Below are 13,467 nucleotides of genomic sequence, written 5' to 3' on the forward strand. Positions count from 1 at the left end.
GGGCCCTTAATGGCAGGAATTCCTGGAGCCAGCAAATGAGTAATGTTAAACCTATGATTAGATGATGAGGCCATCAAAGACACTAGACCCTAATGCTACATTCTTCTTTACTTCTCTGAACTGCAGTGAAACCAGGAGCTAAGGAAGAAGGAATTTTACATTATTTTCCCCCATGAAACCATTTCTTTCAAACAGGCATCACCAAGAACCTATGAGTTCCAGACAGATTTCACAGAATGTCTCTTGAACTCAGGACTCTGGCTTTGGGTGACAATTCTCAAATGTCCTGCAGATGAACTCCTGCCAGGGATGCTATTTCCTTTAACATCTTCTTTATTTACATATCTGGATGAAAAGTGGAAAATGGATCTAATGATTTCCCTCTGAATATATTCTTGAAGAAAGTAAACCTGAAGACTGGAAAATAATAGGTAAGTTTTGGTTGCTTTACTTTTGTTGATGCTTTAAAGGATTGGTTGAAGCCCTATTGCTGTTTATTTGGAAGTTAGTTGTGGTTTTAAGTCAGACCTCAGGTCAGTAACTAGAAACAGTATATACAAATTTTTCTTTCTACTGAGGAAATTAGGATGTAAAAATTACTTATTACAAACATACATAAGTTCTTTTTTCATTCTCATATTACAAAATATTTAATACTTATGTGAAAATCAGGACCACCAGGAGACTTGGCAGAGTTGGCGAAAAGAAAGACCATTAGGTCCCTATTTTGGTTATCAGAAAAATGTTACATACTATTTTCTTCTAACTGCTTAAAAAACAATAGCCAGAAATTATAATTCTATTTTTAATTCTGACTATTAAAGATAAATAGTATGAGAAGATTTTTAGATTTTATACTGAAATATATAAATTATATTAAAAAAGGGAAAGCAGCAATGTATCATATAAAAAACCCCTCGCTGATCAGCTGTGTTTTATACTCTGGCTACTGCATTAAAAAAACAACCTCCAGTTTGCATTATCTCTAATAGTGAAAAAGAAATCATATAATTAACAACGAACATCAAAATTATAAATACTACTCTATTATTTAAAAAAGATGGATGTAAAGAAGGATATCAACATAGCTATAACAAATTATATATATATTTGCAGAAATTAAAAAATAAGGAACAATAGAAGGCTAGGTGAGATGAAAAATAATAAGACGGCTAAAAGGAGGGGAGAAGGAGGGAGATTAAGTCAATATTTGCATAGCAAGATCATTTACATAAATACATATCTCAATTTATTTTCTTCATCTATGAGATAATAGGCATTTTAAAATACATAAACATATACATATATATTTACATCCATTCTCCTGTTTAATGACATAAAGCAATCCTCATGTAGTTTAATGCAATCACATGATTAAGATTTCATACCTGAGAACAAAGCAGCATAACAAGCTCAACTACAGATGTGCTGGACTTCATACAAACGAGGCCTACAAAAAAGAAAGGTTAAAATAAGATGAAACAACAGTGGTAGAAATCATCATTCTGAGTTAATTCATTATGTAGTTTTAACTTATAAAACATTTTTAAAAAACAGAATTCCTAAAATAAAGTGAATGGAGATACTCACTAACACATTCTTATAGCATTAATTTCAAAATATACAGCTATTTCAAGAAGATATGAAAAATATGTAAAAATTGACCTCAGACTTGGGTTATTTATTTGGTCAAGGCATTTCTTATATTTAAACAAGGCATGGGTAGCTTTCAAAACTGATAAGCCAGTTAGAGCTCCTTTTATTCCAATGACATTTACAATGTGATTGTCTCAGGAACACAGAATAATAATCACTGAAGATCTATCTAACTTTTCTTCCAAAAGACAAATTTAAAATAATTTTTACTTTATTATAGGTAACTACCCATAGGTTGTCAATGGTTAAATGAATTTTGAAATATTAAAAAATGAATTTCTCATATAATTAACATGTTACACAATACTTATAAAATAAAATATTCCATTGTTCTGCTTCCAAAGTCTCTGAATAGAAGTCAGAAGGAACAAGAATTCAATGTAATATGGCTACTACTCATTGATCACGTGCTATGTGCTAGGTACTGTGTTAACTGCCTTATGTACAAATAACTCATTTAATTCTCATGTTATTTTGTGACATACTATTATTATTACCATTCTACAGGTAAGAAAATACTCTTCTTAAAAACAGTCTAAATGTTGATTACATATATTATTCATCGACTTTTTTTCCATTAAAAGGATGACTGCTGTATATGAAGAGAAGGCAGGTCATGACTGGGTAGTATTTTTAACATATAGAGAAAGATGTAACCAATGATTAATAACAATCTCTGGAGGAGAGTATGTTAATCATGATGTTTGCTAATTTAAAATATATTTTTAAAAGTTTTTAACTGTTTCTAAAATTAACTAATACTCATTTTTCTATGAAGACAAATAAAATCAGTAAAAGCACTGTATAATAAGAAATGCCATGCTACCAGGGAAGCCTGATCTTACATTAGCTGTTGCTAAATAGCTAGCTAAAGTGAACCAGTTATTTTTCTCTTCTTAAGGTGATTTCAGTAAAGAGTCTCAAATGTCTTCCAGACACTAGCATGTACATTTATTGTAGGGAGTGGATAAATACCCTTTTGTGCCCATTCTGCTAACAACTCTACCCTTAATGTGCAGACCTACAGAACAAGTTGTAAAAAGGCACTAGTATTCCATTTTATCAGATCTTTGGGCAGACAGCTAACTAATGAAATAAGAGGCAGATGTGAAAAGCTCATTTAAGAGACAATTGTTGTAATTGATCAGCGATTCTAATGCTCAGGAGATAAGAGTCAGAAAGATTAATGGGATGTTTATCACCTGTTGGCTACTCAACTATTTGAAATTCAGACAAAGAAAAACTAAGTAGAAGGCCAAAGAGCTATGCATAGTAGAAGAATCAAAATTAAAATATGTACTCCATATCAATTTAGATTTTAGATTGTAAGGCTATATAGTGAAGTATTAGGTTACATGGCTATATAATGATTGAGTATACAAAGAATTATTCACCATATACTCTGTGTACTAGAGTTTTGAATTAGTTTTTACAAATCAGAAAAAAAATATGCAATTATATTTATTTCTCACAGACTAATTTTAAATGAACTTCTAAAGAACTGCATGTAACAAGAATATTCATATTTTTACCCAAATATATGCTATCATTCCATAATAAGAAGAATATAAACAAATGCTCCATCAATGCTTTTGTTCAAGGAAGCGATAACAAAATGACAGGATAGTGAAACTGCAATTTGAAAAAGAGTATTCTGGGAACTTTGAAAAACTTTATAATGATTTTGGCTGGCACTATTTCTAAGTGTTAACAATTAAGTATTATTAAGACAAATGGATTTTTTATTAGAGGTACACAGTGAAGATATCTAGAGATATTGAGACATTTAATAGAGCTATTGAAAATACAGACACTGTCTGACGACATTATCCTTGCACATTCTCTAAATAAAAAAGCGCTTATTTTTGAAATTCTAAAGTGAAAGCAATAAATGTGATTTTGTACAACTTTAGCCATAAGCTTAAGAAAGCCAAATTTATCTAGCAATGCTACAAATAACTCAGGCTATATATGCATAAAGCAAGTATTTTATAAGCATGTATCTCAAATGAGATGTGATTTTTTTTTTCCTTTTTGTATCTGGCAAGAAATTCATAATCAAATCAACTCATTTGAAAACTCCTTGTATGAGTAAAGGACAGTGTTAGCACTCAGGAGTATAAGTAACAAGACATTATCTACATCTTCCTAAGGGCTCCATCTTTCAATTCAAATTTAAGATTATCTAACACTTACAAAGAACTTTATCATTTATAGGTTGCATTTATACATGATGTTTTATTGGATTCTCTTAACAACTACTTGAACTAGTTATTATTACCTCATGTGCTAGGTTAAAAAATGAAGGGATTCAGTGACTAGCCCAAGGTGTTTCATTCAGTAAGTGTTGGAAATGTGACCTGAATTCAAGTCATTTAACTCAAAAGCCCATTTCTCATCTGCTGCAGAGCTGTTTAAACAACCTGACACTAACAGGATGACAACATGAGACAATGAAAGAGATCACAACAGTGAATTCCATCTTGGGTGATTTTGACAGTTTTCTTGGAGAAGATAACATACATGTTGGTCAGATGTGGGAACAAAAAGCTTAACAGAAAGTACAGAGGGAGCAGAGGACCAATAAATCCTGAGAAGACCTTTATAGTACGACTGGCTGATCAGAATATAGGCAGTGTGAGAAAGTGGGACTGGAGGGTTAAGATAAAATTCAAAGATTATCTATCTCCAACTGAAAGAAATAAAATTACACATTTTTTGAAAGTTAAGAAGAAGAATATAGAGAAAGGGACACAATGGGAGAAATGATACTAAGGATCAGTTATTCCCATTCCATGATGACTTTTCTCATCTTGTCAATTAAGAAGTAGGCCCCAAGGGAGTTAAACATATGTGCTCCTTTAATAATAACAACAACAAAAAGCTACCTTTACCCACAAATATGTGCTCACCAGAATAAACATTCTAACTAGAAATAATGATGGAATACTGTAGATCATAGTAGCTTATCAGTATAAAGTGAATTCAAGGAGTGTAGATAATCAACATGTGAGAGAAAGAAACTTAAATATGTAGGAGGTACTCTAATAGTCAGGAAATTGTCTAGTACAAGCTTTTGAATACATTATGAACTATGCTGTTGAAAGATAAGGTTGGCTAGTTGACTAGCCAAGATACATGTATTTGAGAAGATGAATTAGGTGGACAAATTTGAGGTGGTCCAGACCCAGGCAGCAAAAGTTGCTGGGTCCAGATGAGTAAAACACCATTCAAGTCACTGGCAGTTTTTTTGGTTTCCATTTACTAGGGGTGAGAAATCAGCTTCAACTTTTAGAACTATGCTCACTTGCCAAAAGGAAAAAAAAACAAAAACAATCAACAACAAGAACAAAACCCCCACCAAATCCCACTAAACTGTAAAATGAATGTTAAAAGTCTGCCCTTTGGGATACAACCATCTTTCTTTAATACAAGAAATACTGACACTTTTGTTCAATGTGTGAGTCTGACTTCATGTATATGCAGAATTACAAGATCAAGTTTACATGCTTTAAGATAACGTGGAAAAATTCCATATCTAACAGGATGCCCCCTTCTGGCAGGAGGTGAAGAGTGCGAGGTGTTATGGTGACAAACAAGGAATCATACTGGGAGGTGGGACTCATCTTCTATGGAACATTGTTTTCTTTCAGCAAGGGCCTTCTCTCAAGAGAGAAGCGCATACTCGTCTATGCCTGGGGCAGTGCTCTGACTACAGTCTCTGTAAACTTTAATTAAATGAATAAATCTAAAAACCACCATTCATTGAGTAAATAAATAGTTGATGTATATTTATATAAACGTTGGAGAAAAAAGATTTTAAGGAAAACTAGGAATATTCTTTTAAGAACAAGAGCCCCATATATTAAAAAAGCATTTATTGAGCATTGTGTCTTATGTGGCAGATACCAGGCCAGGTGCTAAATTTAAAAATAGTGAGGAAAGCAGGACAGTTTATATAAACAAATAATCATGACATAGACTCTTAGGAGATACACAGAGACAACAGAGTGTTAGACACACAGAAAGGGTAGTGAGCACCTCTGCCAAGGAGAATTCACAGGGACTGTGACCTCTGAGTTGCATGATGCTAATCCTATAAGCAAAAAAAAGGGGAAAGTCATCCAATTTAGTTTTTAAATAACTTTCTAATGATTTTAACTTTTAGAAGGGCCCAAATTGTGGTTTCACAGGTCAATTAGCGGTAAAGGATTCACCTGCCAACGCAGAAGACACAGGTTTGATCCCTGAGTTGGGAAGATTCCCTGGAGAAGAAAATGGCAAACCACTCCAGTATTCTTGACATGGACAAAACTGCATGGACAGAGGAGGCTAGTGGGTTACAGTCCATGGGGTCGCAGAAACTTTGACATTATTTAGTCATCGAGCACCAGCACAAAACTTAATAAGGTCAAAAACCTCAGTTCAGTTCAGTTCAGTCACTCAGTCGTGTCCTACTCTTGCGACCCCATGAATCGCAGCACGCCAGGCCTCCCTGTCCATCACCAACTCCCGAAGTTTACTCAAACTCGAGTCGGTGATGCCATTCAGCCATCTCATCCTCTGTCGTCCCCTTCTCCTCCTGCCCCCAATCCCTCCCAGCATCAGGGTCCTTCCCAATGAGTTAACTCTGCATGAAGTGGCCAAAGTATTGGAGTTTCAGCTTCAGCATCAGTCCTTCTGATGAACACCCAGGACTGATCTCCTTTAGGATGGACTGGTTGGATCTCCTTGCAGTCCAAGGGATTCTCAAGAGTCTTCTCCAACACCACAGTTCAAAAGCATCAATTCTTTGGTGCTCAGCTTTCTTCACAGTCCAACTCTCACATCCATACATGACCACTAGAAAAATTATAGCCTTGACTAGACGGACCTTTGTTGGCAAAGTAATGTCTCTGCTTTTTAATATGCTATTTAGGTTGGTCATAACTTTCCTTCCAAGGATTAAGCATCTTTTAATTTCATGACTGCAATCACCATCTGCAGTGATTTGGGAACCCAGAAAAATAAAGTCTGACACTGTTTCCACTGTTTCCCCATCTATTTCCCATGAAGTGATGGGACTGGATGCCATGATCTTAGTGTTCTGAATGTTGAGCTTTAAGCCAACTTTTTCACTCTCCTCTTTCACTTTCATCAAGAGGCTCTTTAGTTCTTCTTCTCTTTCTGCCATAAGGGTGGTATCATCTGCATATCAGAGGTTATTGATATTTCTCCCAATAATCTTGATTCCAGCTTATGCTTCTTCCAGCCCAGCATTTCTCATGATGCATATAAGTTAAATAAGCAGGGTGACAATATACGCCCTTGACGTACTCCTTTTCCTATTTGGAACCAGTCTGTTGTTCCATGTCCAGTTCTAACTGTTGCTTCCTGACCTGCATATAGGTTTCTCAAGAGGCAGGTCACGTGGTCTGGTATTCCCATCTCTTTCAGAATTTTCCACAGTTTATTGTGATTCACACAGTCAAAGGCTTTGGCATAGTCAATAAAGCAGAAATAGATGTTTTTCTGGAACGCTCTTGCTTTTATGACAATCCATCGGATGTTGGCAATTTGATCTGTGGTTCCTCTGCCTTTTCTAAAACAAGCTTGAACATCTGGAAGTTCACGGTTCACGTATTGCTGAAGGCTGGCTTGGAGAATTTTGTGCATTACTTTACCAGCGTGTGAGATGAATGCAATTGTGCGGTAGTTTGAGCTTTCTTTGGGATTGCCTTTCTTTGGGATTGGAATGAAAACTTACCTTTTCCAGTCCTGTGGCCACTGCTGAGTGTTCCTAATTTGCTGGCATAATGAGCACAGCACTTTCACAGCATCATCTTTCAGGCTTTGAAATAGCTCAACTGGAATTCCATCACCTCCAGTAGCTTTTTTCATTCTGATGCATTCTAAGGCCCACTTGACTTTGCATTCCAGGATGTCTGGCTCTAGGTGAGTGATCACACCATAGTGATTATCTGGGTCATGAAGATCTTTTTTGTACACTTCTTCTGTGTATTCTTGCCACCTCTTCTTAATATCTTCTGCTTCTGTTAGGTCCATACCATTTCTGTCCTTTATCAAACCCATCTTTGCATGAAAAGTCCCCTTGGTATCTCTAATTTTCTTGAAGAGATCTCTAGTCTTTCCCATTCTGTTGTGGTTTTCCCTACTTTCTTCAATTTAAGTCTGACTTTGGCAATAATGAGTTCATGATCTGAGCCACAGTCAGCTCCTGGTCTTGTTTTTGCTGACTGTATAGACCTTCTTCTCCGTATTTGGCTGCAAAGAATATAATCATTCTGTTCGGCATTGAGCATCTGGTGATGTCCATGTGTAGTCTTCTCTTGTGTTGTTGGAAGAGGGTGTTTGCTATGACCAGTGCGTTCTCTTGGCAAAACTCTTTTAGCTTTTTCCCTGCTTCATTCCGTACTCCAAGGTCAAATTTGCCTGTTACTCCAGGTGTTTCTTGACTTCCTACTTTTGTATTCCAGTCCCCTACAATGAAAAGGACATCCTTTTTGAGTGTTAGCTCTAAAAGGTCTTGTAGGTCTTCATAGAACCATTCACCTTCAGCTTCTTCAGCATTACTGGTTGGGGCATCGGCTTGGATTACCATGATATTGAAAGGTTTGCCTTGGAAACGAACAGAGATCATTCTGTCATTTTTGAGATTGCATCCAGGTACTGCATTTTGGACTCTTTTGTTGACCATGATGGCTACTCCATTTCTTCTAAGGGGTTCCTGACCACAGTAGTAGATATAATGGTCATCTGAGTTAAATTCACCCATTCCAGTCCATTTTAGTTTGCTGATTCCTAGAATGTCGATGTTCACTCTTGCCATCTACTGTTTGACCACTTCAAATTTGCCTTGATTCATGGACCTAACATTTCAAGTTCCTATCAATATTGCTCTTTACAGCATTGGACTTTGCTTCTATCACTAGTCACATCCACAACTGGGTATTGTTTTTGCTTTGGCTCCTTTTCTTTCTGGAGTTATTTCTCCACCGATCTCCAGTAGCATATTGGGCACCTACTGACCTGGGGAGTTCCTCTTTTAGTATCCTGTCATTTTGCCTTTTCATACTGTTCATGGGGTTCTCAAGGTAAGAGTACTGAAGTGGTCAAAAACTTACCAACTATAAACTGAGAAATTAGTATGGCTTTGTAACTTAAAACCAAAAAATCAAAATTAAACAAAAAATATTAATTATACTTTGAAATACCAATAATGGTCTGAATATGTATTACTATTGCTACAATTAATATTAATATATGTCTGGGTAGTATTACATACTATTTTAATTGTACACTTCAAGATTTGCCTATATGTTTCAGAGAATTTAATTTAAAACTGTACAACTAGAAACAATTCATAATATTACCTTCAAGAAGCAAAAAAAATTACATTCATTTACCTTTTAAAATGTAATTAAATAATCACAGCTTATTTTTATATTTAGACTATAAATTTTAATTGAAAATTAAAAAAAATTATTTTCAAAATACTATACAGACAATGGAAGTTCATTCATTCATTGATTTACTTTAGTTTACATAAATATTAAGCTAACATAAATTATTGTAGTCTTACTGTCTTAAAAGAGGAACATAACTGAAGTCTGAAGGTATTAGGGCTAGCACACATTTTCTACAAAGGCTCAGATAAAATATATTAGGCTTAGGGTATGGGGGCCAGGTGACAATAATAAATTTCTGCCACAACTACTCAACTCTGCCATTGTAGTGCAAAAGCAGCCATGGACAATACATAATCAAATGAGCTTGGCTGTCTTCCAATATAACTATTTCCTCATTCCAAGGTTTGTTCATGTGAGAGAGAGACAGAGACAGACAACACATACATATGCACACACACTTACATATACTTCTTCAGATTTTTAAAACTATAGGGGAAAATATTTTAGATGTATGTCTATGACATTTTATAATTTCAAAATCCAAAAAAGCTCTGGGAAAATCTTTCTTGCACAATTGTCATAACCTTAATCATCGGCCAATTAATATACTAGTTACAAACTTTATTCTACTTAGTGTGATTAATAGTGTGATTATCCCAACATGTTACTGTACATATATTAATGTGCTTAAGTAACAAGTTAACCCAGGGTCCCCTGAAGATACTATGAAACACAGGTATAGGCACCTATTTCTCTTCTTAAATTCTAAAATATCTGAATTACAGAATACATCAGGCTCTAAGCTATTAAAATATAAGAGATGTGACCTTGCTTTTTAAGTCAGAAATCAGTGGTACTCACACATGAAATATTTTGAATGATTCATAAAGAAATTAATTTTAGCTGCCATCTCAAAGTAATTTGATATTACATCTTCTCCCATGAAAATTCTGTATGTTCAGAACTAAAAATCTATTTCCATATGAGAGTAGTTGGCTAAGTGCTTTTAAATTATACATTTAGATGTTTAGATTGCTCAGAGACAAGATTAACTGTAACTATACCAACAGAATACCCTGTCATTTTGACTGACTTATTGAAATAAACTCTAAATTGTTTTTCATTTGTTTATTTTTGATTTTGATCATTGTATTTCTACAGCCTAGGAATCTTATTGACTGTGGATATTTTTTCTTTTATATAGTTTTGCTCCTGCTAAGAATTTTTGCATAGTGATAAAGCTGAAGTTCCTAAAACTCTTTCACAGATAACTCTTCCATGAAATGATAGATTACAATAGAAAAAAAAAATGAACCTACAAAGATATTTCCTCCTGCTGTGACTGTGAATGAGCTAAGCTGAAGAGAACATTCTTATGGTACTATTATTAACACCTATAAAATATGAAACACTGATGTAAATTTACTTTTTTACTTATGCTTTAGAAACCATGTTTGTGCTAGCCTATCAAAAATGTTGCATCAAGGGAGATATCTCGAAAATTCTTGGTATTCAATGTGACTTTCTTTTTTGTTTTCACCTGACTTTCACTTCTCTTTGTACATCCCACAGAAATACTCTTTTACATTTACACATGCTAAACAATAGATTGTAATTTCCAAATCACCTGGGATTAATTAAGCTGTGAGTTGGCTGTCTCTTGAGATATGCTCATTTAAACTATTTATTTTAGTAACTGTAAGTAAGCCACAGAGATGACACTATCTTTGACCTCAATGAATCAAATCCCAGTTACAAAAATAAGGCACATAAATATATGTGCGTATATAGGTGTCCAGAGAACATATTATACAGAAAAAATTATACAGTATTATGCCTCCAAATAACTTAAAACAACTATTATTTTAAATAGAGGTCTTCATTAAATACTGTTTCCTATAGTATTAGACTCAAGTTTTCACTACAGAAGTAATTGACCTGAGTGTCTTGCCCTTTCCTTTAACTTCCTGATTTAATCACAACAGCAATGGATAAGGGTGAAATAAGGGAAATAAGAGACATTTTGACTATCATAAGTCATCTGGACCCTGCAATTCTCTTTGGGTTAAATTTAATTATAGAACCAACTGTTATTCCTGTATCACTCCTCTGCAACAACTTTCTTCTCTTCTCCCTGTGCCCCTTCAAATTCCAAAAGCCTCAATTAAATTCTAAAACTACTAAACTATGTCTGGTTCATATTTCGACATTACCTTAGAGACTCAGATCCTGAATAATTATTAAGAATAATACATATATATTTAACCTTGTAATTAATTTCAAGAAATATTAATAATCAAAAGAGAAAAAAGCAAGACATTTATACAATCAAATCACATGAATAGAGTTGGATAAAAATGGCTATACCAATGACTAGTTATGAAAAATGAAACAATAATTTATATTCTATAAAATATTGGCTTCTCCTTTTAAACACAGTATGTATAAGTGAATAATTTGCACATTGACAGCTCCAAACTACCCAAATTCTGACTTTCATTTATTTATATTCTGAAATAAATATATTTAATAATTTTAAGTTCTCAAGTTTAAATAAATTTAAGTTTAAAATTGCTTTTTAATAAAATACACCTTTAAGTTCTTTATTTTTGTATTCAGATAAACACTGGCTCATTTTCTTTTAAATAGTTATGTAATACACAACAGAAATACTATGAATCCCTTTTCTTAATAATGGATTCACAAAGTCAAAGATAAAAACTAAGAAACATAATTAGTAAAAGAAAATTATTTGATAAATATTATAGTTAAGGCATAAAGAAGGAAAGAGGGGCTATTGTTTAAGGTAGTCTCAAGGAGAGGTCAGTCAGATGAACCTTACATATTTTCAAGAGTACATTAACTCTATCCAATTATTATAGGCTTAAACTGTTGAATCACTCTTGAGAAAACAAGCTGGACCTTCAGAAAACTCCTCATTTGTGCTCAAAGCAATAAATTCTCAAATTTGACCCAAGCAGAATCTTCTTTACTAAATCCTCCATTTCAAACAAAATATCAAATAGAGATGAGTAATCAGTCCAGTTTTATTCATTCTTAAGAATAAAATAAAGCTTTTGTAACTTGGAAGAACTTGAAAATTCCTTCAGTTTTAAAACTGAATTTTTTTTTAAGACACTGCCAAAAGTCACAGAAATTATTCTAAGTATATATTCTGCCTAAGTAATAATTTAGTGAGATTATATGCCAAAAATTATATAATCAAAAAAGAATAGATCACTAAATTAACAAGATTATTTTACCTATACCAGAAAACTCTATATCCAACTCATATGTGCATGCTAAGTCGCTTCAGTCATGTCCAGCTCTTTGCGACCCTATGGACTGTAGCCCTCTAGGCTCTTCGGCCAATGGAGATTCTCCAGGCAAGAATACTGGAGTGGGTTGTCCTGCCATCCTCCAGGGTATCTTCCAGGTCCAGGAATTGAACCGGAGTCTCCTATGTCTTCTGCACTGGCAGGCAGTTCTTTACCGCTAGTGCCACCTGGGAAGCCTATCCAATTCATACCTATCTGCAACTCAGAGTCAAATTATATAGTTCTGTAAGTACCAGAATGCAATCTGATAATAATAGAAAAGTCAGTGTGTGAAATGCTCTGTAAATAAAATAAATAAAAATTCAACATAAAATATTACACCCATTTATTAAAGTAAATGGTGTTTTTATTTCTTCTAATTCTTGCAATAATAGAACTATTACACATAACAGTAGATTGTTGAAATTGTATGAATTGGGAAATCTATCAAGTGAGATATAATAAATGGTAATAAAAAATATCTGACAAAAAGGAGCTAGTCATTCCCAAGAATTAAAGACATTTCATGATTCAGTTGTAAAAACAGCATTGCATATTTACTATATGCAGGGCACAGATATGAAACAGATATGTTCCATGTGCTAGAGAATCCTGCATTCTAATTGAGGACACAGCAGATAAACTGATCAGTTCAATGTGAAGAGAACTGTTATCTCAGAACCATTACAGGATGTTGACTTGGCAAACAAGATAAATGATGTCATTAAAGTAATTCTTATTGTGATATAGGAAAAGGGTGAAATTTAATAAGGGGAAATATTTAACCTAAACCTGCTCTAGTATTCTTGCCCAGAGAATACCATGGACAGAGGACCCTGGCCCACTACAGTCCATGGTGTCACAAATGGTCAGACACAACTGAGCAACGAGTACACACACACACACAGTGTACAGTCATTAATTTCTTTGAAAAGACTGACTTAGCGATAACTCTAAGATAAAAAAATCACAAATATTTCGACTTGTAAAACAGAATCTGTTTAATCCGATATAAAAAAACACCCATTGAGAGTATCGAACCTCAAGATTTCTCCATGTATCAAAACAAATACATTAACAGAAAG

The 13,467-nt window shown here is 34.1% G+C and overlaps 1 protein-coding gene across 7 annotated transcripts in view; it reads right to left on the reverse strand.

Annotated features, from left to right (window-relative positions):
* NBEA (neurobeachin) overlaps positions 1-13,467 on the reverse strand; it is a 652,386-nt gene that overhangs the window by 338,089 nt on the left and 300,830 nt on the right. For all 7 annotated transcript variants that reach the window (XM_065901711.1, XM_065901709.1, XM_065901706.1 and 4 more), the window contains one exon: positions 1,389-1,450. In XM_065901711.1, the coding sequence (XP_065757783.1) occupies positions 1,389-1,450 (62 nt within the window). The remainder of the gene's footprint in view (positions 1-1,388; positions 1,451-13,467) is intronic.

This window comes from Muntiacus reevesi, chromosome 11 (assembly GCF_963930625.1).
Source record: "Muntiacus reevesi chromosome 11, mMunRee1.1, whole genome shotgun sequence".
Lineage (NCBI taxonomy): Eukaryota > Metazoa > Chordata > Mammalia > Artiodactyla > Cervidae > Muntiacus > Muntiacus reevesi.